The sequence below is a fragment of the Muntiacus reevesi genome, chromosome 20 (genome assembly GCF_963930625.1).
Source record: "Muntiacus reevesi chromosome 20, mMunRee1.1, whole genome shotgun sequence".
Lineage (NCBI taxonomy): Eukaryota > Metazoa > Chordata > Mammalia > Artiodactyla > Cervidae > Muntiacus > Muntiacus reevesi.
This window is the reverse complement of record NC_089268.1, coordinates 16,830,795-16,856,235: the sequence shown is the minus strand read 5'-3', so window position 1 is coordinate 16,856,235 and position 25,441 is coordinate 16,830,795. Positions and strand designations below refer to the sequence as shown.

Below are 25,441 nucleotides of genomic sequence, written 5' to 3'. Positions count from 1 at the left end.
GAAATGAGCTGTCTTACAAGGCAAGCTAACTGAAAATGTTAAAACAAAGAGGGTGAACTGTTGACCCTCTGCAGTGAAATCTCAGAGTCCTAACCACTGGACCACCAGAGAATTCCAACGGTGAACTCTTACCTGGGTTGTGGTAGAGGGCTATAGGTTTGGGGGAACATCTATCCACTAAAGCTTCTTTAAGTAGCTAACTCCTACATAATCCTCAGATCTCACTTCTGGCATTATCTTCTTCAAGAAAAAATCTTACTCATTTCTCAGGCTGGGCTAACAGCCATTTCTCTAGGTATCCAAATCCCTTGGTCGTCCATTTTATCACCTTTAAGGCCATATTGGAATTCTCTACTTATATGTCTGTACCATCACCAGTCCCCCAAAAACCTGATAATTTCACTTCGTATTCTTAACACCTATTTGAAGCATCTGATACACATAAGAACTCCATATATGTGTACCAAACTAAAAATTTATAATAATAAAAATAATAATGAAATGTACTGAGCACTAACCATATGCCTGGTACTATTCAAAGCACATTATATATTTTAACTCATTTAATCCTCACAACTACCCTATGAAGTGTGTACTGTTATTTTTTTCAATTAATTGAGGTTAAGTAACTTGCCCAAGGGACTTCCCCAAGTGGCTCAGTGATAAAGAATCTTCCTGCCAATGCAAGGAGACATAGGAGACTTGAGTTTGATCTTTGGGTCAGGAAGAACCCCTGGCAAAGGAAATGGCAATCCACTTCAGTGTTCTTGCCTGGAGAATCCCATGGACAGAGGAAGCCTAGCAGGCTACAGTCCCTGGGTTAGCAAAAGGGTCGGACACGATTGAGCAACTGAGCACACACACACAGCTTGCCCAATATTGCCAACCAAAACAAGTATGATCGCTAAAGTTCCTTTTAATTCTGAGATCACACTTAAAAAAAAAAAAAACAACTTCTGGTACTTCAGTGATAAATGACTCTCTCCACTTATTTTTCTCTCTTAATCCGATTTCATCTTTTGCATGAAGAGTTCCAAGTACATGAATAAAGAGAAGTGATGCCCACATATCTTCTTTCTGCTCCCTGATTTACCTTGGGGAGAAGGCAGCTGCAATCTGTCTGTGATCACTTGTGTTAGTATTGAGCCAGTGTCTTTGTAGCTACAGAATCGGGAGGTCCCACTGGAACTCTTAGTGGGACAGATGGCGAAACGGTGGAAGGGGACAAAGTCTCCCCCGTGACAGCTCCCACAGCGGCAGGCCAGATCTCGAAGAAAGCAGGCACATTCAAGGTGCAGGGCTGTTTGCTGTGCCTTGGGCCACAGCTCCCAAGCCCCTTCCCGCAAAAGAGGCACTCCAAATTCAAGCACCTCTGTCTGAGGTAGGGATAGTTCCTCTTGTAGCCTTAGCAGAGAGTCAGCATCTGAAACACAGGAAACGCTAAATGAGAGCCTCCCTTAAGGTAGTAAACTCCCAAGCACATGCTGCTAGTTTATAAGAAAATTTTATTGATAACTCTTATTTGGTATTGTTGCTTCCTTTGTATAAAGAATTGTATACCAGTGATACTGACCATATTTAGGATAAAGTACAACAGGGAAGAAATGATGAGGAGACAGATTTCTTAGTTGTTCCTCCTAAATTGAGCTTTTTTACTATTAATAGAAATTATTATAAACATCAAGTAACCAGAAAGGCTCTGCTCAAATATAAGGCTCAACTCAAAGTACAAGGGAAACTATTTGTGGACTATATGTGCTTTGGGTAGCCTATGTCACAATTTTATTCTTTCATGGGGAGAATATGAGACTGCAGCTATTTAATGCATATCTTGCTTTGTTCATGTCTGTTTCAATATCACACTTAACTCCCTTGTGAATTTCTAAAATCAGAAATAATTTACCCACTTTTCTTCTTATTTATTCCAAGAAGCCAATAAAAGACTAGGGCAATACTTACTAAACCAAAAATCAAGATACAAATACTTAGTGCATGCGGTTTAACATGGAGCGAGAATTCTTGAAATTAAGACAATTTTGAAAAATAAAAGCTATTCATTCACTATAAACATGGCTCTTCCATGATTAAAGTAATAATCTCCCCAATTCTTTAGACATAAGCTTTAAGAGACTGGGGCCCATGACACATAATATTGATGTTCTTTCTGAACAAATACATCCTCACCCAAAGCTCTCTATTTGGGCCTGAGAACAAGGCACCAGCTCACCTGACTTTGTCTCCTCTTTGGTATGCTCAGTCTCAACAGAGGAAGGCACTAACATTGGCTCAGTAGGAAGCTCTTGGCCCTTACTGCACCAGCGGAGCACGTGTATATCCACAAGATCCTTCAGTACCTCAAGTAGCTTATTTTTACTCCAGCCAGGCAGGAGGTGCTGCAGCAGATCTATGTGGAAGGAGTGACCAATGACTGCAGCACATTTAACCAGTGACTGTTCCTCTGGGCTCAGTTGATCTAGTTGGTTCACTGCTATTTCTGAAGAAAAAAAAATTAGCAATGAATAAGTTTTCTACCAACACAGAATACACCATGTTAATAATCTGCTCATTAAAAAAAAAAATAAAAAGGCTTGCTTTTTATTTCACCTGTTCTCCACTCAGCCAAATCTCTTGAAAGAACCTTATCTCCATGTCTTCTTTTGTCCCCATTCCTCACTTATTATTTATCCAACAATCAGGTTTTCACCACGACACTGAAGCTATTTTTTGCGGTCACCAAAACCTTTTGCTGGTAGACCCATTTTCTTCTTACTTTCTCAACTAAACATGGAGGCTGTGGGCTTCCTGGTCCCAGAACTCTAATTAATTAGTGTAAAGAGCTCAAAACTCCAAGCATTTTACTAAATCTCTCCAAATTCTGATCCATATATTAAAGCAGTTGTTATTAAATCAATTATACTACCAAACCCCAATCTTGGAATAATTCTAAACTTTTTCCTCTCTCTCACAACCAACTGGCCACCCACTCATTCTCTTTCTGAAAGTTCTTGAGTGTATTTCCTTCCAAACAATTCTAGTCTAAGTAGTCATTTTCACCTGGATCGTTATACTATCATTTTGAACATCACAGTCTTCTCTTCTCTTATCCCAATAACATATTAACTAGTGGTAGAACTGTACGCCTAAAGTACAAATATAATGTCAGCCCTCTTCTTAAATACTTTTATAACTTATATGGCCTTTTACAATGCAGCTTTGGCTTTTCATTTAGACTTGACTGAACTATTCATTTTAGCTTATGAGTTAACAAACCCTTTTTCCTTCCCTGTGGACAATACTGACCTTGGGTTAACTTTCTAGCCATTTCCTAGGAGCCCCATAAAATCAGAATGTCAGCTGAGTTACCAGGTAACACTGCTTATGCAAAGAGTGACCCTTGACTGGAAACTGAATTTGGACTAGGGAAACTGTGAATAAGCTACAGCTACCTGGTGGTAAGCCACAGCTTTGTGGGGGTTCCTCAGGTGTAGTGATTCCTGTAACAGGTCACAGCGCCAAGAAGCTCTGCCTACAGGACTATTCTAAGAGATATCAGTTTCTCGTTGGGAAATGGGGCATCTAAGCACCCATCCATCATAGTCTCATCCCATCATATCTAAGGTATTACTTGAGGTTCCAGAGGATAGCAGTAGGAACTGCTGTGAGGATCCCCACTGAAGGAAACCACTGGCTATGTTCTACTAGAGTGCTCTGTTTCCTGATCTGTATGCTTCTAAGTAAGTAAAGCCAAAGCTAAGTGTGGCCTATCACAGTTGGAGGAATATGAACTGTCCAGATGAACCTAAAACCATCAGAGTGAACAGCTTATGATAGCTAATATTCACTGACTGCTTATTATATACCATGATTTATTTCATTTAATCTTCAACTAACCCCATGAGGTTGGGACTATTATTATCCTCACTTGATTGATGAGAGGACTAAGGCTTAGATAAGTTTATCTAACATTTCATATCCAGTAAGTGGGGGAACCAATGGTACCCAGGTTTTTCTGATGCCAGAGTCCTGGTTCTTAATTACCAAGGCATTTTGTATTGCTGTTTCACATACAAGTCTATATTCTCAGTAAGACCATAGTTGACTTGAAGGTATGCTTCATCATAATATTCCTGAAAGGGGGTTAATAAAGTACCCTGGCCACTACACATTTGAATAGAGTATTAAAGCCTTCATTTATAAAAAGAGCACTCCCTGTCTAATTTTGCCTACCCAATTCCGAAGGCTTTATTCTTCATCTCATCAGTCATTATAAACTTATACTTTGCATTCTTTTTGTTAAACTCCTGCTAGGTCCCTAACACTGTCTCTTCACTAGCACCATGGATTTTCTTAAACCTCAGCAACATTTTCTCCCTTGATTACTGTCTCCTCCAGCACAGGAATATGCACAAAGGGAAACTCAGGTCATACATTTTTATTAAATAACTAGAAAACTTTTCCAAGTCACCAGTCAGTCTCAAAGAGAACAGTGGGCTCAGTTATGTAAAACATAACTCAAGTAGCATTACAAGCCTTTAACAACTCTTTGGGCAGTGCCAGAATTTATTTCTGAAAGGCAGGTTTCTTTTTTGAAGAAACGAAGCTAGCATGATAATAAGGGATCTATATTCAATCACCAACCAAGTTACTAAGTGCAATGACATCCATAATTGATTGACATGAGGTCTTCAAGGGACCTGCCTTTTAATAATGGTGGAAGCAGCACTGTATCCAAGTTCACATCATCCTTGACTGTGCACACATAAAGTTCCTGGTCTTCAGAGCTGGCAGGAGAAATACTGTACATTGTGGATTTCATGGCATTGGCTGTAGGGAAAGAAGACTTTGACTGCTATGCTCAGTGGCTGTAGTTTTAGACACAAAATTACAAGAACGTACTCAAGAAACTGAAAGGTTTAAGGTGAACTGGAGCACACACCTTTAAAGTGGTTTACCCCACCCATCCTGCCTGTTCTCTCATTTTCTCTTAGAAGCTAACAACATTTTCTATACCACACAGTATCTAACATTCTTACCCTTCCTGTTTACCTACTAACATCCCTCTCTGCTACTGCATCACAGCTCGAGGATGCCTTTCTGGATTTACACATACTTCTACCTCTTTCTTTTTCCCTTCTTCCATTCTCCATTCAAACTCTCAAGTCATCCTTCTGAACATCACTAATGTGCAATTCTCTACTAGACTCTCATGTTTATCTATTCTTTTTGATGTTTTTAAATCCTATTTTTAAACCCCACTTCTTGGGCTGCTCAAAAAAAGAACTCAAGTAGACCGACTCAATTACTTTATCTGAGGCATTTACTGTTTTCAACATGAAAAGTAAAAGAAGTGTTAGTTGCTCAGTTGTATCCGACTCTTTGCGACCCCATGGACTGTAGCCTGCCAGGTTCCCCTGTCCATGGAATTTTTCAGGCAAGAACACTGCAGTGGGTAGCCTTTCCCTTTTCCAGGGGATCTTCCTGACTTGGGGATGGAACCCAGTGTCCTGCATTGCAGGCAGATTCTTTACTGTCTCAGCCACCAGACGGTAAACATAGCTGCATATTATTTGTATAGTTCACTTAGCCAGGAAGGCTTAATCCAGCTTATAATGTCAGCAGGGAATAGGCATATGCCTAATAAGGACCAGGTGATGCCATGTTCAGAAACGAACTCCAGCAGCGGGACCAGTGTAGAACCTTGGGAAGCTCAGCTTACCTGAGAGGGTCTCCCACTTGCTGTTCTCCACTTCCTCCTTTTGGAGGCCATGAAAGCGCAATATGTTTTTAGAGAGAAGATCCTGGCATAAGACCTCACAGTAAAGGGGGTTTCCAAAGCACCTGCGGAGAAGGTAGCTGTAGAGAGTAAGCAGGGGATTGCTGACTAAAGAGGCCCACGTGAAGGGAGCCAAGCATAACGGTATTTCATAATGAGGAATGCTTCTTTTGTTAAAGTCAGTTCCTGATGATACACTCTAGCAGAGGGAAGCAGCAGCACAGAAAGGTAAAAAGAAGTTTCTGACTGGTTTTGTAATGTATTTTGGCAGTAACTTTTCTTCCTTAACTATTTCGCTTCTGTTGATGCTAAAAGGAACTAATATCCCCTTGCTGAAGGGTCTGGAAGAAACTGGCCTGGCCACACATAATGGAAAAATTAAGCAAGCCATCCAAGTCCTAACTGTCTTGTGAAAACCTGGGTGAATGGTTCAGGGAGGTAACCCTTTTACTGGGTTACTAGAAGACTGTCTACTCTTAAGTCCACTTTTGGGCTTCATCATGGTTTCTAATGCACTTCTCTCCCCCAACTCTGGTGTGAGACCCGAGTCTTTTCTTATATTATGGCACTGGCTCCTCCCTTAATCAAGTGCCCAGCTAGTCCTAGCCACTCACATCTGCAGCTCTTGGGGGATGCTCACCACCCCCAGTTCCCAACATGCCATTCTCAACAGTGAGGTTGCTGCCAACTTCGAAATGGGCACCAGGACAGCAGGAGGGCTCTGCAGGAAGTGCTGGGCCTGGCCACACAGCGTGGAGGTAGGGGTCAATGTCATCACCACGATGATGGGCACACCGGAGAGCAATGTTCCCAAAAACTCCCAGGAAGCTGCATCCATATACTGGGCCTCGTCAATGAGGAAAATCAGCGGTGTTTCCCTTACTGCCTGGAAATAACAGTAGAGAAACAATGACAACCTCTGATTAGAAATGAAGTCATCTGATTTTCAAATCTACCATTAATTTCCCATCAACACCTTAAATGTCAGTACAGGCTGGTATTTTCAGAGTAAAATGTAAACTAAGCTCAGTTAATATTTTACTTTATAAATATAAAATAGAGCCTGTATATCTAATTCCTAAAGAAATGTACTGAGTTTCTTTGAACATGAAAATATTCTAACTGAAATATGAAACAAACATCAAAATGTTCTCCAAATCAAACCTGAAGCTTTCAAATATTTCATTTTGGCAAAAGCTTCAAACTGTGTGGAAATTCATAGTATTCTTTATACAGTAACTTCCAAGCCAGGCTGCACATCAGAATTACCTGGGAGTGCTAGCTAAAACCACCAATTATCATGTTCCACTCATGTAGACTTTAATAAAGTATTCCCTTTTATCCACATTCTCCACCCACATTCCATTCCTCACTGCCACAGGTAATCATGCTAGTGTACTTATCATACCACCGTCTGCTTGTATTGCATTCCTATAAAATGCACACTGCTGTTTTGTCAAGTAAAATGCTTTTATGTAAATGGTACTGTATTACAGGTCTCATTATTTCTCTTTTTACTCAGGATTTCAAAAATTGGTTTATAACATTATATGTTTTATGTGTACAATATCGTATTTTAACTTCTGTACACACTACATCACGCTTACCACTGAAGGTATAGTTTCCATCCATCACCATATAGTTGATCCCCTTTACCCTCTGGTAACCAATACTCAGTTCTCTGTATCTACGTGTTTGTGTTTGCTTATTTATTAATATTCAACATGAATGAAGTTATATGGTATTTGTCTTTCTCCATCTGATTTATTTAACTTAGTATGGTGCCCTCAAGCTCCACCCATGTTGTCAGAAATGGCAAGATTTCATCTTTTTTATTCAGCCATTCCACTTCTGGATATTCATCTGAAGAAAATAAAAACACTAATTTTGAAAGATACATGCATCCTTATGTTCACTGCATCATTACTTACAATAGCTAAGATGCAGAAACAACTGAAGTGCTGGCCAATGGAAGAGTGGATAAAGAATATGTGGTGTATATATATACACACTCAGCCATAACAAAAGATAAAATAGTCAGGATTATTTTTAGATCGAATAAAATCAGTGGTTATGTTATTATGGTGTTATGTTGTATGTGTTGTTATGTTTTCACCTTCTGCCTTACTTCTAATATTGGCACTATATATACCCCAAGTGTTCATCTATAATTTCATGCCAACACCTCCCTAACCTTCACAAACAAAACACTGCAATGAACCAGCTACCTGGGATTTATATCCAGGAGTGGAACTGCTGGGTATAGATGACGAATTTTATTAAAAATTTGACTGGTTACTTCAACATAGCTTTCCAGAATGGCTACATCAGTTTCTTCTTATACAGATCCTTGACTCTGTAATCCTAGAATGGGGACTGAGTATATGTATTTTTGATAAATAGAAGATAAAACAGTTATCCACCTGCATCTAGAAATCACTGTTTTAAGTTATTAAAATTTCATTAAGAAACAGGACCAGGAAAGAGCAAAGACCTTTTCTTGTATGCTGTGCTGTAGGATGGATTCAAGGTTAAAGATAAATATAACAATGAAGATATCAATAAATATGCAGGCCAAGAAATGTCTAAGTCCAGGTAATATGTGGATAGATTAAAATGAGCATAAACCATTTCCACCTATTAAGAATTAATGGTATGCAGCAAAAATACCCACCTTCTGAAGCACTTCAAAAAAACATGCTTTAATCTTCTGTTGTCTGGCCAGGTCATCCATGTGCGAAACTTTGAAGGATAAGGGAAACTGACCGGGAAAATTAACCATACATTATCATTCAAAATGACAATCTAATAAAAATATACAGGTTCTCAAAAGCAAAGAGAAAATGATTCTATTTTGAGTGAGAATGGGTTTCTACAGGAGTGGACACAGGGTTACAAATACCAATCAAACATTGATATATAGTTCAGACGGTGAGACTGAAAGTTCACTGGTGGTTAGAGAGAGACATCTCCTTTCCATGCTGAATTTTGGCAAACCCTTAAAGGATCATGACTGAGGAATAAAGTGACAGGTCAGACTTAGCAATGTCATTCTGGACAATTCTAGTACACCAGATATTCTAAATATACCAAAGGAATGTAGCATGAGACTTGTGAGAAAGAACTGCAATGGATATCTCCAATATTGTGAGCTAACATGGACCTGAGGGCCAAGTGAGACTGCTCCCTGACGACTTCAGGTAAGGCTTGTCTTAAGAGAGCAGTATGCTGAGGGACTGGAAAGATTTTTGTTTTCTCTAGTTTTCATTAGATACAATGCCCTGCATGCTGGGTAAATTAGGAGAAGTGATGGAGGATGAATAAATGGTATTGTGGACCAGGGAATTCTTAGCCTACTTGCTATTGGGTACTACATAAATCCTAGATCACTGGAAGCTTTTGAGATTCAGATGCTGGTTCAGGTGACATACAGGTTCTCAGGGATGGAAAGGGAAGGTTAAAGAATAAGATGCTGCAACCAACTCAAGAACACATGGATATAACTGCTGGGTATACTTGACTGGTCAGTATCACCTTTTTAGCACTTTCACATTTACAATGCACCCTACATCCTCTAAAATTCATACAAAAACCACATAAAGTACTACAACTGTCATTCTGCAGGTGAAAAAAAACGAGGCTCAGAGAGGCTAAGTGACTTGTGCCAAGACATACAACGAGCAAGTTTCAGAGTTGGTCCTAGAATCCATTCTCCTCAAAAAGGAAAAAGTCTGGGTTCTGGTGCCAAAGACTTTTCAAATCTCAATCCTGCCATTGCTAACTCTGTGTCCTTAGGATATATGTACATGTATGTACATATGGCTAAAGGGTTTTAGATTAGAAGAAAATCCTAGGTCCAATTATCCACCAAAAATATCAGTAATATCAGTAATCCAGTTCCTACTGCCTTCCTTACCTTCACAAAGAAGAGGTCATTAAAAAGGCAGTGAAGTGGTTCCTCCACTATCCCACAGAGCTGTTTGTGGAGGCGCTCTTGCCGGTAAAAGGCTGGGCATGTATCAATCTCAAAGAAGATGGCCATGAGGGTCTGGATAGTGTAGAAGCACTGCTTGGAATCTGCTTTCTTCAGCTTCAATGGCAACACCCTGGTGAACGTTACTATGGTCACTGGGAGTCCCCTGATCCACAGAGAGGTCTCATTCCAGCAGCCCAAGGATGCCGAATCTAATGATACAAGAATCTCACCAGTGAGGGAAAGGAGCCCCAAGAGAAATACATGCTAAGTCAGAAAGCAAGAGTCTTTACCTGTGCCCTTCCTTCTGGGCCAGGAAGTTTATTTCAGCCAAGAGCTGACTTTTTCCACAGCCTTTTCCACCTTCATATAGAACTGCCTGTCCCTTCTTCTGGTGCAAACATTCCTGCTGAGCCATTCGGAAAGCTTCCAGCTCTTTCTCCCGGTCTGTTAAAGAGACAAGGAGCACATAACACTCCTGTACTTCTTAGCAAATACTTATTTATTTGAATTAACTTGTAAAGGTAATTCTCAGAATAGCTTTTCCCCCCAGAATCCCTGACAGAATTCCATTACTTGATAAACCTTCAGATCTTTTTTCCAGAAAATCAACTCTGGACTATACATGAATGTGTGTTGGGCTTGCAGGCTTGCTCCAGAGCCTAAGTAATAATACTGAGGACAACTAGGCAACACATGGACATGGGAGCTATATCTGAAGCTTTTTGTTAAAAAAAAAAATTTCCATTATAACTATTGAGTGTTCAGAGTCTATCACTGCTATGTGAAAATAATGGTCTAGTGGATGTAGATAAAGCAAATATAAAGACTGGGAATACACAGTGTGGGTGGAACACTCTCGGTGCTGTCGTCACTCTCTCAGGATAAGGAATTTCCCTCTAAAGATTTCCCTCTAAAGATGAGAATCCTTACAAAGATTCTTACTAAATGTTGGAACTTGAAATGTAAACATCCAAAGTGGAAAAGAAATGGCAAGTCCTCCTCAAATTTAACATAAAGTCACTAAAAAGGTTGCTCTCTATTTTCTACTACAATCTTAGAGGCATTTAGTCTCTTTTTGCTTTTTAAATCACATTTTGCTTTTTAAATAACATTTAACGATCTACAAAATTATGATTTAAGGTAAAAAGGGAAACTTACCTAGCAAAGAGTGATTTTTATTTCTCTCTGTGGCCAAATGTCTCTTCCCAAACATTCTGGGGAAAAGGAAAAAGGGAAATGTGTTAATTAAAAATAGATTGGGATAGATAACATATTTTTAAATAGAGGACAAGTTGTCCTTACAAACAAATATTTTCAAACAATCAAAGAGGTCCAGAGTTCTGTATAAAAGTTTTTAAAAAACTAAAAAAATTTGCAAGGGAAGAAGGGGAGAAAAACTATTAATTGTTCCAGGCTCAGGAAAGTAAATAGTGAAAGTACACAAAGAAAAAAGAACATCTAGACTACGGACCTGCTACTACTACTCTCTTCATGTTGGACAGAAGAAGTTCACTGAGGAATGAGCTAAGAGCTAAACATAAAATCTAAAGATCTCAGACATGAAACCCTCTTCTTACATCTCTTATTCCATCAGGCCCATATTAGGAGCATTGTTCTAATTTCATACAAACAAGCACTGATTATTTCTATGCCCTGATTCTATAAAACAGATGGGAGTGAAATATTGCATAATGATACTCACATACATCTTCTATGGCCAACGTATTCATATATCTTCCCTGGGTTAGAGATGTTTTTCATCATTTTCTCTGGGAGTTTCTTGAAGTTGTAAGCAGGTAGCATAGATCTCAGATATGTTACCTCATCACAGGACACCAAACCCGGATAAGCAGTTATCATTCTTGCCACGAGGCTTACTTTTGGGCCAATAACTGTATCACAGAGACAGCGAAGAAAAGGATGGAGACTTTTTGATCACCTCCTCCATCTTTGCCCTCTAAATCACAGACCTAACAGTTCAAATATCCTATCCTACCTGTATATTCGTGTCTTGAAACTGCCCCAACCATGCCACAGAATACTGGTCCATTGGTGATACTGATGGAAACAAGCCTGAGGGTGAGAAAAACAAGAGTTGGCAACTATGTACTCAGAAGCCTCTAAGTCAGGCACCAGACTGACATTCCCCTAGATCCAGAAGTCTAGTTTTAGAGTCCAGAATGCATACAGCTAGAAGCTGCTGTCAGACAGCACCACATGGTGGGTACAAAGTATTGAATATAAGGGAAATAGTCAAAAGGAACAAAATGTTTCTCCTTCTCTAGGAATTTCAGTTGAAGAGCTATTAGTAAAAACACTAAAAATACCTTGTATTTATCAGATACTTTATGTGTGCTCTTTGAAGTACTTTCAAATTCATTACCTCAACTGATCCTTTGAGGGATAATTAACAACAAACATGTGAGGTGTGTAGGGCAAATATTTAAAATCCATTTGATAGAAGAAAAAAAAAAACTGAACCCATTAATTAACTTTCCCAGAGTTGTACGAGTTAATATTAGAACCAGAATGAGAATCTAGGCCTCCTGACTCCCAGACCAATGTTATTTCCACTACACCATGCTACGTCACATAAAATCCCAAACTGAAAAGTAGATCAATAGAACTATACAGAGTTAATGGATCAAATAATGCTAAAATGTGAGAGAAAAGGAATACTCAGAATGTCAGGCTGCTGATAGAAGCATTTCCCAAAATATGCTACTTAGAACATTCATCCTTCTGGGTTTTTATGTCTTGGTGTTTGGTGATCAAGTAAATTTGGGAAATGTTGAATAAAACAAAATACAGCAAATTTCTTCACTGTAAGACTACTCAGAAACTTTAATGTTAATGTATATTGTGAACCTTCAGGAAGGAAATATAGTTACATCAATTCCCAAATGTACATGACCATGAAGATATTTTCTTTCAGTATTTTTAAAGGGACTAATGTTCTACCAAACACACTTTAGGAAATTACTGAATCAGTAAGCATCTTCGAGGGAAAAAAACACTGACCTGGAAACTAGATTTTAGACTCTATTAGTGTCAAATTACTTGGCTTTTCAACATCACCTATGGGTCTTAGTTTACTTAAGTTAAGGAGGCCAAGTGAGATGAACTCTAAGATCTTGTCTAGCTCTTAACATCTACAATGAAAATGAAAGTGAAAGTCACTCAGTTGTGTCCGGCTCTTTGTGATCCCATGGACTATACAGTCCATGGAATTCTCCAGGCCAGAATACTGGAGTGGGGAGCCTTTCTCTTCTCCAGTGGATCTTCCCAACCCAGGGATCGAACCCAGGTCAAACTGAGGATCAAACTAAGGACTGAACCAGGATCGAACCAAGAGCTAGACAAGATCTTGAGAGCTCATCTCAATATCTACACTATTCTAAACTAAAAAAGACTGAAAGGACCAAGTTATGGTCTAAGAGTCATAGAAGGCATGCTTAAAGGGATTGTAAGATAGTCTCTAATGACCAAAGAAAGGGCTAACAGCAGGACCCTTGAAGACCAGAAGTCAGTGCAAAATTTGGAAACAGAATAGACCACACTGGAAGGAATGGCTTGACATACTCATACTGGAGGTATGACTGGGAAGCAGGCTGTAGTATCTGCGAATCTCAACAAGCCTGAAACAACAGCCATCATATACCTGGTGGCTCAGATGGTAAAGAATCTGCCTGCAATCAGAAGACCCAGGTTCAATCCCTGGGTCAGGAAGATCCCCTGGAGAAGGGAATGGCTAACTACTCCAGTGTTCCTGCTTTGAGAATTCCATGGACAGAGGAGCCTGGTGGGCTACAGTCCATGGGGTCCCAAAGAATTGGACACAACTGAGTGACTAACACTTTCACTTTTCACTGAGTATCTATGAAGCAACTGTAGCATCTTATCTATAAAATACCAGGTTGGCCAAAAGGTTTGTCTGGGTTTTTCTGTTACATCTTATTGATAAGCATGAACAAACTTTTTGGCTAACCCAGTAAGAAGTTGGATGAGACAATCTCTAAGTTTCAGCATGAAAAGGGAATATTTGTATTTTGTAAGAGGCAGCTATGAGGTAATGAAAGTAACACAGGTTTGAGGACAGAAGATCTGGGTGTCATCGCCAGTTCTGCTACATGCTAGTAACTTCTCTTCCGCGGCCTTAGTTTCCTCATGTGTAAGAGGATATAAATGTTCACACTGGCAGCAAATACTAATGTATTTAAAAAATGTTAAAGTATTATAAAAGTACATGATATAATTTTTATTCATCTTGAATAAGTATGGCAAGCAAACAAATCTTTGACTCAACGTTGACATTAGGAATGACTGTTTTTCAAATCTATTCATGAACACACTTTCCTTATAGCTTTCTAGTGAAAAACAAAAAACAAAAAACGGTCATTTGAAAAATTCCAACCAATCTTGTCATAGTTGCACAACTTCATTAGGACTAGGCTTTTGTAGGTGGGAGAGTGGTGTGGATACGGAGGCAGATCAGTTCAGTATGAATTCCAGAAAAATCAACAGGACTGGGAAAGACCAAGAGTGAAAGCCAAGAAGAAGAATGTTAACCAGCTGTGGTCCTTTCCTATCGAGGTAATTGCTCCACAACTTCCCTTCCTTCCCCTCCCCTCCCCAAAGACAGGCAGCCATCTCTTCACGTACAGATATGTTAGTTGTATATTGATTTACATATTGGTTGTTCCTTTGCAGCGTTCTAGCATCTTGCTATGCATGCTCTGTACCTTCCCCTCTCCTACCCCACTGGATGAAAGCTTATACCCATTTCCCCTGGGAATCTAGCACATGGTTTTGTATCTAGCGATTTCTTAACATATCTTGTCTTCTGACTTCCCTTAGCAAGTTCCCTCCCCTTTGGCAGACTCTGGAGGCTCTTGACCCCTGCTACTTGTTACCATCTCCTCCCCTGCCTTCAGAGCCCCACTGGGTCTGAGAAGCTCCTCTCTGCCCCACCTTCCTCCTCACTTGGTCTCAGCAAGATTCTCCCAGCAGAAGCTAAAGATGTTGAAGGAGCTCTCCAGGGCGTGTGCACACTCGTCTGGCTTTTTATCGCCAGGAAGGCCGAAAACACAGAGGAACATGCAGCCCTGAGACAGGGGACAAAGAAAGAAGAGGGAAGTTGACCTGGGGAAAAAATAACAGCTTGCCTCAACTGAACTAGCTTCCCTGAGTGAAGCCAGACCCCTTCCTGGCTGGGTTTTCTATTAGGCATGGAGTCTATAAGATTCATGAAATTGAATCCTAGGCCACATCAACATGGAAATTTTTAAAGAAGAAGAGAAAAACTTCATTTAACTATATAAAGAACTGAAATTTAAAACCCAAGAGAAATATGTTAAGAACTTTCAAAATTCAATTTCTAGTGTCTATCTTTGAGAGACAGCATCTATCAGTGAGAGAGAAACTGGTCATAAGATTATTATTCCTTACTCACCTTTAATGTTGATATGTCAAGTTCCCTTGTACTTACTGTCTCAAACATAAAGATCCGGCTCAGCTGGCCACCCCCTTTCTCTATCACTGTGGAGATGTACAATGCAGCCTCCTGGATAAGATGACACAAACGCAACATCCACGCTGTCTTGTGGAACTCGAGGCTGATCAAAACTATAGTCACAGTACGGAATTCAGATATATACTCCATAGGCTGGCCTTCATCAATCTACAAAGACACAGTGAGTCACCTTGCTGTATCTTCAATTTCAGTATCATGTTTAGGCATTTAAATTCTATATTCCATGGTAAACACGAGAAAATAACTTTCAGATATTAGACAAAAAACTTAAAATTCAGGTTCAAGAGGCACAGAACATGTACCAACTAGTGCACTTGGAGTCAAAATCATTTAACTTTAAATCTAACCTACTGATGAAATTTGCCAAGCTTTTCTATTTTCCTCTCTAAGACATAGTTTGATATATCTAATTCTATTAGTCGTTATATCACTTACTATAGGATTCACATATACAGAATCAATCAACACATATTTACCAAGCATACACTCTATATGCTATTTACAGAGTATTAGTTTCCAGAGGGACAAACAAAAACCAAATATGGTTTCTACTTTCTAGGACTGAGAAATCTAAACTTATAAGACATGTCAGTAATTGGTGCAGATGGGAAAATCTGCTGGTATTACAATGGGGAGGAGATGAACTGGATCAATATGAATGGTTGTCACATATGTACATATACACTTATTTATAGAAACACACACTGCCTGCACACAATGACTCAAGAACTAGGAAACAACCTTCTTCAAAAGGTTTTTCATTATGTGCTTCCGCAGGGTTTGCTCAAGTGCAGAATCTGGATCCAACTCCAGGGCGGTTCTTAGAATATCTGAGAGAAGGAAAGCAAATAAAATGTCTCTAGTCATGCAGAAAATTAATCTTTGAAATGGGCATGGGTAGTATAATAAAGGACAAAGTAACTTACCAGCACTTGTCCGGTAATGTGGCAGATAATCGAGGCACTTGTAAAAATGTTCGTCAAAATCAAATGGGTCAATGATCCGCATATCTCTTAACTATAGAAAGGGAACTGCTCAATTTGGTGTCCACCCACCAACCGGATTACCTTTGGTTCTTTAATAGAGGGCTGAGGATGGCATTTCCCTTGTTTATTGCTTATCTTTTCCGCCTTACTATTCTGCCTTATATTCCTGGAAGAGTATCCCCCACCTCCCTCCAAAATAAAGTTCCAGTGGTTACTGGTTTGGTCTGGTGTTGAGCACTGCCAGAGTACTGCCCTGTGTAGTAGGAAGTACTTTTCAGGACTTTCAGTGAATGCGACCAGCCTCCTACCTTCACAGCTTCATCCTCCCTCATGATTTCCACTTCAAACATGTACTGCTCACAGAGCTTCCAGCAGTTCCAGGACAGGACAATCTCATTTGCTTGAGCCAACCGTTGAGCTAACTGGACACCATCGACATCCCGCCCAATCACCAAGAGGTACTGTCGCCGCTCATCTCCAACAATAAACTGGGAAATCCGACCTGCAGACAGACCTATCCAGAGAAAAGAAGACAAGTGATGACTAGACAAACTCAACTGGCAAACTATGCAAAGGGTGGGGGGCGGGGCGGGGTTGGAATCCCTACATTGCTTTATGCATCATACCAAACTCATTGCCCACAGCTGCAGAAGTATTAGGTGAGCTCACCCTCAAAAATAATACCTTGCTCCAGATCTCCTTCTGTGTTAAATACACCTAGAGGCAGACATTCAAACAAGCCTGTGTTGTATGAGGGAAGAAGCTCTTGGATCCTAGGCATCCAAGAGTCTTCTCTCTAAATTGCTCTTCTAAAAGATAGCTAGGTCCTGATGGCAGAGACCAAATGGTTATGCTAAGGAACTCTGCCACTCTGTAACCATACCAGCTCTCCTCATACGTAACCAGAACTGAGAGAGTAGACAATCAGTATTTTACCACGAATGGGCTTTGCCATACCCTTTTTTTCTGCCTCCTGTTTTTCTTGCTCTGGAGGATTTTTTATTGTTAATAACAGCTGAAAAACTGGCTTGCTTGCTGGGAAAGACATGACAATAACAAGGAGAAGTATGCCCTTAGGTAAGTCACCCAAACCACCCAATCCAACAACAAGGGAAAAGCAATTTTAAAAGAATGACAGGGGTATATACTTTTGGTATACAATTTTGGTTTTTACAAATGTCTGTAAATTTGAAAACACAGCAATGTAAACCATATAAAATGAAATACAGGGAGGGAAAAAAACAATGAACATAGCAACAGCAAGCTGTGGGACAATTTCAAGCAGTCTAGTAGGTATATAACTGAACAGAGGAAGAGTTAAAAGTTATTTAAAGAAATAACGGCAGAACATTTTCTGAATGTTACAAAAACTAGAAACATGTAGAACCAAGAATCTCAAAGATTCCCAAGTGTAAGAAAAATTAAGAAAACTGTACCAAGGTGCATCATTATCAGATTACCTAAAATCAGCTGAAGTGGAAGAGAAGAGACAATATATACAAAGAAACAAAAATAAAGCTTTTTTGTTGGAAACACTGCAAGTTAGAAGACAACAGAACAGCTTTCATGTAAGAGGGAAAAACTCTGTCAATCTAGAATTCTATATCCAGGGGAAATACCCTTCAAAAACAGAGGTGAAATACGTTTGTTTGTTTTTTTTTTGCAGACGCAAAAAACCATATCTCCAGCAAATCCATACTATGAGAAATGTTAAGGGAAGTTCTTCAACCTCAAACAGACAATAAAAAATGTTAATTATTAGGATATGGAGAAATTGGAACCTTCATACACTGCTGATGGAAATGATAAATGGTACAACCACTTTGGTAAAAAAATATTCACAATTTCTGAAAAAGGTAAACATGCATCTACCATTATGATCCAGCCCTTTCACTTCTAGGTATTTAACCAAGAGGAGTAAATGCAAATGTCCATACAGAGAGTTGTACACAGATGTTCATGGCAGCTTAATTTGTAATAGCCCAAAATGGATAACAATGAATGATGAATCTCAAATTATGCTGAATTGAAGTAGCCAAAAAGTACATACTGTATGATACCACTTATATAACATTATTTAAAAATTAAAAATAAACTAAGATAGAAAGCAGATCTGTGGTTGTTAGGGGATAGGAAGGGAAGGGAGGGATAGTTTATAAAGAAAGTTTATAAAGTTTTTAAACAGAAAAGTTTAGTGAGTGTTGAATATGTTCATTATTTTGATTGTGGTGATGGTTTCAAAAGTATGTTCAAAAGTACATATGTCTATGTACAGTATCAATTATGAATTATCTACCAATAAAACAAAAACCAGAAGAACAGAAAAAAGGATGGTAGGAGAGATGCCATATAACTCAGAATATGACTCTTCACTTCTGCTCCTCAAGATACCAATGAATAGCTGGAGCCAACTTTTGCCCTTACTTCAGAAACCCCTGGAGGCTGTGGATGCCTGGGAAGCAGTTTTTTGTATAGCGCTTCCCCTTCAACCTTGATTCTGCTACTGTTGCGACTGTGACCTGTGTACAGTTTTTAAATTTCTATGGCATTTATTATATTTTTGATAATGTAATACAGTAACATAGCTCAAAAACCAAACTATATAAAGACTATACATTAAAAAGTCTTGATTCCAACTTACATATCTATCTACACTATTTTCCCCCAATAGGTTAACTTTTATTAGTTTCTTATATATTTTTCTGGTGTTTCTTTATACAAATATAAACAAATAAAAATTCTTACTTTTCCTCCTTACTCAAAAGGTAGCATACTAAACACAGTGCTTTACATCTTGCTATTTCTCCCCTATATTTTGGAGCTATTGCTATAGCAAAACATCCTTTTTTAAAGTTGCAGAGAATCTCATTAGGTAGACATGTTATTGTTTATTTGACTAGTCTCCCATAGATGCATTGTTTTCAACCTTTTATCACAATCTATATTGCAATCAATAATTTTAGTACATATGATATTTTATAAATATTCAGATGTACCTATAGGATAAATGTTATGGTTGAAAGATAAATGTTAGGATTGCTGGCTTGAAGAAAAAATGCATTTGTAATCTTTATAGAGAGTACTGAATCGCCCTCCATAGAAGCTGTACCACTAACTCTCATCAGCACTGTGTGAGGCTTATTCTTCACAACCTCATCAACAGTGTGCTCAGCATCTGAATTTTTCCGTATCTATAGATAAGAAATGATCTAAATTGGTACTTTCAATTAGTATTTTTCTTATTATGAAGTTGACCAGTTTTCTACAAGTTACAAGCGATGTTTTCTTTATGTGCTACTTGTTCTTTGCTCATTTTTCTCTTAGAATGTTAGTCTTTTCTTGATTTCTAGGTGTTCTTTATTAGAAAAATTCACCCGCTGTCTAAAAAAGTTGCAAATGTTTTTTTTCTAGGTTGTCATTTATCTTTTGAATTTTTATAGTGGTTTATTACTATTTTTTCAACTGATCACTCTTTTAGTAGCTAATACCTATCTTTAGCTGCAGGTCCTGGCCTTCTCTGGTGTGGTAGATCCCAAATTTCTCCTGTATCTCGAGACTGCATTTTGCCACCAGAGTAATGATGTCACTCAGTTGATTTTGTTCCACTGTCCAGAGTGCTAGGAGTACATTCCCTGCAGAGATAAAAGACAGGCTGACAGAGATCAAATATCTGAATTCACTCGCCAGGGCAAACCCATAGTAATGCAGATGTCATGCAAGGTGTCAGAAAAGGGTTCTTGGCCCTATTTATCATGCTAGGTTAAAATACTGCTTTAGATCCTCAAAACTATTCAGCATATAAAAACATTACTAGGTGGAAGCTGAAATGTTCCTAAAACTAAGGCTATTTCTGGTAATCCTTTCTCTTTTTTCCATCAGTGTATTAACAGAAAGTGGAGAGGTACTAGCTAAGAAGTTCACAAAATGTAGGATTACATTCAAGTTGAATTTTAAGATTTTAAGTGGTTTTCTTAAATTTAAATGAAAGGATAGGCCAACTCTGTGGCAGATAGCTGTTAATGATCCTGAAGTTCTCCAGAAAGGAGAGACAAACTAGACTTCTCTCCCTATCGTATACTTAGCTTCTGCTATTAGTGACCAAGTTTCTTGTTAGTTTTCTGACGAATGCTTTATAGGTACTTATTTTCCTGTCATTCAATCTGAACAAAATGTAAAATACATGGGAGCTTACTACGGACACGGCTTTTCCATTAAATTGAGAGATCCTCTGAGGCAGAGACTGTGCTTTCCTCATCTTTGCTTTCCCAGGGCCCAGTAGATGTTAAATAACCAAACAATGCTGAATAAACAAATATGCCAAATTCCATCTAAATATAGTCTTCCTAACTTACAGTGCTGTAAATATTAAAAAAAAAAACAAAACTGAAAAATACCTGTGATATTTAGGATATCTCCTCCAAAACAGAGCACATCTGAAATAAAGTAAGGGAGAGAGAGATATAAATGAGTCAAAAATCAGAGATATGCCAGATCATGGGCAGGGTCATATATGATGAAAAGGATGGCCTACTGAGTTTTTCCTCCTATTTTTTCTCTGGTTAATTTATTCTCTCTAAAGCTCAGATTCCTTCTTTCTTTCCCCTAAATTCACCCCCAAATCTGTGGTTCCTATATCCGTATTCTCTAAAAACGGGAATGTCCTCCTCAAAAACCCTTTGAAGTTATCTTCAAAGCCATCCTATTTGTTCTCTGGATCCTAGTCCCTTTCACCCTCTTAAAGACTTCACTCCCTTTCTTATCGTCTCTCTACTCCATCATTCCCATTAATATATATTTTTTAAAAAACAAAACCAAAGCACAACAAAATTAACCCATGTATTCTTGACTGTTTTCTTCTCTAGTTATTAGCTCATTTTTGTTACATTCCCAGCAAAACAATTCTCAAGAGACTGGTGATATACAAGTTTCCCCTCCTATCCTAATCATGCTTATTTTCTTTACCATTCTCTTCTCAGTTTATTCCAATTTGGCCATTTCCACCAATTCACTAAAATTGTCATCAACAGCATTAATCTTGCTAAATTCACTATTTTTCTGACATCACTGCACTTAATACCCTTTCATTTTCAACCTAGCTAGAATGGCCCTCTTCTAGAGACATTACTTCCACTTAGGCTTCAGAAATACCACAAAATCCTACCTGACTGACTGATTTACAGTCTCTTTTGTAGGCTCTTTCTCCCTAATCAAAATCCTCCCCTGGAATTCGTTAAGGCTTAGTCTTAGGCTCTTTATTTATACTCGCCCCACGTGGACTCAATCATTTATTAACTTTAACATCTTCATGCCATCAACTCACTTTTCAACTCTAACAGATCTATTCTCTGAACTCCATCTCAATCACAGCTACTAACTTCATTTCTCCCCTTGAATGACTGACTTATTAACATCTTTAAACTCAATCTATTAAAATAGAACCCTTAATTTTCCTTCTCAAAGCCATCTATCCCATCACGATTAAGTGATACCACCATAAACTCAGTCACAAAAGCCAGAAAACTTGAGAATCCCTTTCCTCACTGCTTCCCACTGAAATCTGATACATTAGAAAATCCTGCCTGCTGAACTGTGAAATATTTATATTTCAAATCAAGTCGTCTCCATATAGCTCCCTTCATTGCCATATATCTAGATCAATGGTTTCAACTTTTACTGCACACTGAAACTGCCTGTGAACTTTAAAAATCCTCATTCTTGGGCCTCACCCAAGACGTTCTAATATAACTGGTCTGGGGTAAAGTCTAGAAAGGATTTTTAAAAGCTTGTGCTGCCAAGGTTGAGAACCACTAAGCTAGATAAGATCTCCATTATCTTGCTGCAACTGCTCCAAATGCCTCTTCCAGCTTCCATTCTTAACACCTATCCTCCATCAGTTCCCAATAATACAATTTTCATGGGGGTAGGTAGGTACCGCATCTATTTTATTTTCCCATCTGTTTCCAATACCCAGTGGTTCTTGCTTATAATACATACATGATGTTCATCTCCCCCTTTCATCTAAACTTGGAGAGATCAATTGAAAACTTTTTATTTTTAAATTAAAAAAAATTTTGGCCACACCCCACGGCTTATAGGGTCTTAGTTCCTGGACCAGGGATTGAACCTGGACTCCAATATTGGAGGCATGGAGTCCTAATCACTGGACTACCAGGGAATTCTCTTGTTCCTCAGAGGTACAGGGGTAGTCAAATAGTCACTTAAATGCCATGAAGTAATTATTCTGGTGAATCTCGGAATAATGACATAACTCAACAGGATACTGTCAGTAAAGGAAGGCAATGTTATATTACAACATATATCACAGAGATGGTACCCAAAACATGTTTATTGTACAAATGAAAAGTCCCCCTGCTCCAGATAAGGCAAATATCCATAAGCTTAATACATGACAGAAAGTAAACACTCATTCCTACTTCAACAGATCAAAATGCAATAACAGAATGGGAGGGTGTTCTGTATGTTTTATCTGATATACACATGAGATACATATTACTGTTAGAAGAGACAACCTGAGGAATACTTTATTTTGAAATAAAATACAAATATATAAAGTAAAAAGCAGCACTTTCCTCCCCTTTCTGAACAGGATGAGTCAACAGGATGTGAAACTGGGTATAATGGCAGATACAGGCAAAGATCTAGCTCATCAGTGGCAGAAAGATATTAAGATATTAATCAAAAGATATTAAGGATGAGTGACACTAAAAGGATGTCACTCTTAGTGTACATTTTAAAGTACCCCAGGCCCTCTTCTGTTACAAACCCTCAGGGGTCCAGCACCACACCTCTTTCCTCCCCCACAATAGTCACTCACGCTCCACGATGTCACTAATGTAATAACTGAAGATGCGGGCCAGTCTGTCCATGTCATGTTCCAACTTGCAGCTCAGGCTGAACCTGTCCATTAATGCTGTAAACCCTGACCACCAAAGCAAAAATCACTATGTTAGCTGCAAGTCCTAAACTTTTAGGCTCTATTCCCTCCACACATCAGGGCAGTAAAACCAAAGATCTTTTCAAGATGAGTCATTTCATTATCATTTAACGTGATGCTACTGAGCAAGTACTCAGGGCCAGACTGGTTGCTGCTCAGTCTGGGAGTCCAGAGGGCCACCCTCCCCCGTTTCCAGGAGCTACCCACGGTGAAGACTCATCCACGAGAGCCCTTTTTCTTTGGAATCCAGCTACTGCTTTCCCATTACACCTTCTTAAGGCTTCCTGGCCCAAGGACACTGTGGGATCCCTCCTGCCCCACGTGAGGGATTAGAGAAACTACTGACAAGGAGAATGCATTAAAGCTTTATGGAAAACTCACGGAGAGCTTTTCGAGGACAGACACCTGAATCACTCATTTTCATATCCGTGACACACTTAGCTCCATAAATATGTTACTCATAGCAGTTGTGCATGCATGTGAAATCACTCCAGTCCGTTCCAGTTCTTTACGACCCTATGGGCTACAGTCCGCCAGGCTCCTCTGTCCATGGGCTTCTCCAGGCAACAATAATGGAGTGGGTTGCCGTGCCCTCCTCTTACGGATCTTTCCCACCCAGGGATCAAACCAAGGTCTCTTATATCTCCTGCACTGGCAAGCAGTACCACTAACGCCACCTGCGAAGCCCCTCTGCTAGGTCTCAACTAGAACAATGACGGGCACTTACAGACCCAAAATAGGAATTAACTAAGCAAATAAAATCACTGGATGAAGCAGAATATTTAATGGAAAACGCTCAAGGTTGGGAAAAACTTGGGTTCAAAGCCTGCTATATGACCCTGAAAAATCCTTTCCCCTGTGTCTCAATTACATCGTCGCTGAAGTAAATTCCAGGGCTACGCCAGGTCGTCCGAAAAGGCGTCCTCCTGCTCTGCAAATGGCCCTCTAGTTTTCGGCGGGGGCGGCGAAAAGTGCAGACACACTCCGCCTTAGCTCACCCCGGGGCCACGCCCGTAACCGCCGCGGCCCAGACGAGCAGAAGCCCTCCAGCAGGTCGGGAGAGCGACGCGTCTCCCTTCGCCCTCACCCGTCACGTGGACGCCAAGGAGGACGCCCTGGGCCGTGGCGAGCTCGGGTTCGAATCCCCTGGGCTTCCTGAAGACCAGTAAGTCGGGGAGTAGCGCTGCCAATCTGGCCTCTATTGGCCACAGAGGCGGCGCCGCCAGCCGCTTGGCGGTTGTCATGGCGGCGGCGGCGGCGGCGGCAGCGGCGGCAGCAGGCTTGCCAGTCCAGTTACCGGAAACGGGGTTCCTCCCGCGTGGTAGCCAATCCTTAACGACGGCCCTGACTGGTCCCTCCCACCAACCAATCAGTGCGGACTCCCTTGGGGCCGGTCCCTTGTTTTTCAGCACTTTAGAGCTAGCTCCGGCTCCCGGTGGGCGGGGAGACGGAGCGGAAGGCGGGCTGGGCGGTGTCTTCAAAGGAGCAAAACTTGACATTTTAAATGTTTGAAACAAGAAAATGCTTCTACAATGAAACTGATCAACTGGTAAAAGTATCGAAAGGGCGGTTCTTTTCATTTCACCGGCATTGAAAGTTGGGTCATCTTAGAGTTTCTAAGGACGAATTCCATTTGGCATCTGATGAAAGCAAACTTAGAATGGTTTTTAAATTTAATATTGTTAGACTAAGGCTGTTTAACACAGGCAGTCCTTTTCTTCCATTTTTGTCGTCTGCCAGGAGGTCATTCGGTATCGGGAGTATTTCCCGAGCTGTTTTTCTCACACTTTTGTGTGAAAAGGTACTATTTGAGGTTGCCGGTCTGTGGTTCTTAAGTTAAAACACTAAGCAATAAAAGGAAGAGTATATTATGGAATTTTAACAATCACAGAAATGCGCGTTTTCTACATAAAGAAATTAAAAATCACATCTTCACTGTGTTTAGTTCTACATGTGTCAATGCTGTTTGGGTGATAACTAAAGGGCTAATTTTACTCATGGAATCATTGCCTCTTAATGAACACGTCCAGTGAGAATATCAAATAAATGCATGATCAACCCACAGGTGACAGTAGTATCTCCTCAGTAGAGTGGGAGGGTCAAAACGGCAGAAAAAGAGGTGAAGGGGCAACGCACAGCTCCAAGTTTGACACTGTCCATAGAGCACCTGTGTTTACAAAGATGGCAATACATAAGAAACACAATCCAGAACCCATGG

The 25,441-nt window shown here is 39.7% G+C and overlaps 1 protein-coding gene across 7 annotated transcripts in view; it reads right to left on the bottom strand.

Moving 5' to 3' along the window:
- Positions 1-25,353, bottom strand: part of LOC136151275 (adenylate cyclase type 10-like) — a 37,778-nt gene extending 12,425 nt beyond the window's left edge. For 3 of the 7 annotated variants that reach the window (XM_065912226.1, XM_065912229.1, XM_065912233.1), the window contains exons 1-20: positions 24,311-25,353; positions 23,104-23,208; positions 20,663-20,701; positions 19,757-19,900; positions 16,577-16,782; positions 16,209-16,299; positions 16,024-16,112; positions 15,238-15,429; positions 14,733-14,854; positions 11,746-11,822; positions 11,452-11,641; positions 10,908-10,963; positions 10,040-10,193; positions 9,690-9,879; positions 8,448-8,534; positions 6,388-6,659; positions 5,717-5,853; positions 4,699-4,824; positions 2,228-2,494; positions 1,094-1,423 (exon numbers count right to left, since the gene is read on the bottom strand). In XM_065912226.1, the coding sequence (XP_065768298.1) occupies positions 1,094-1,423; positions 2,228-2,494; positions 4,699-4,824; positions 5,717-5,853; positions 6,388-6,659; positions 8,448-8,534; positions 9,690-9,879; positions 10,040-10,193; positions 10,908-10,963; positions 11,452-11,641; positions 11,746-11,822; positions 14,733-14,854; positions 15,238-15,429; positions 16,024-16,112; positions 16,209-16,299; positions 16,577-16,782; positions 19,757-19,900; positions 20,663-20,701; positions 23,104-23,208; positions 24,311-24,803 (3,367 nt within the window). In that variant the 5' untranslated portion in view covers positions 24,804-25,353. The remainder of the gene's footprint in view (positions 1-1,093; positions 1,424-2,227; positions 2,495-4,698; positions 4,825-5,716; positions 5,854-6,387; positions 6,660-8,447; positions 8,535-9,689; positions 9,880-10,039; positions 10,194-10,907; positions 10,964-11,451; positions 11,642-11,745; positions 11,823-14,732; positions 14,855-15,237; positions 15,430-16,023; positions 16,113-16,208; positions 16,300-16,576; positions 16,783-19,756; positions 19,901-20,662; positions 20,702-23,103; positions 23,209-24,310) is intronic. The other 4 variants (XM_065912227.1, XM_065912230.1, XM_065912228.1 and 1 more) reach the window with 4 other exon arrangements.
- Between the last annotated feature and the right edge of the window lie 88 nt (positions 25,354-25,441).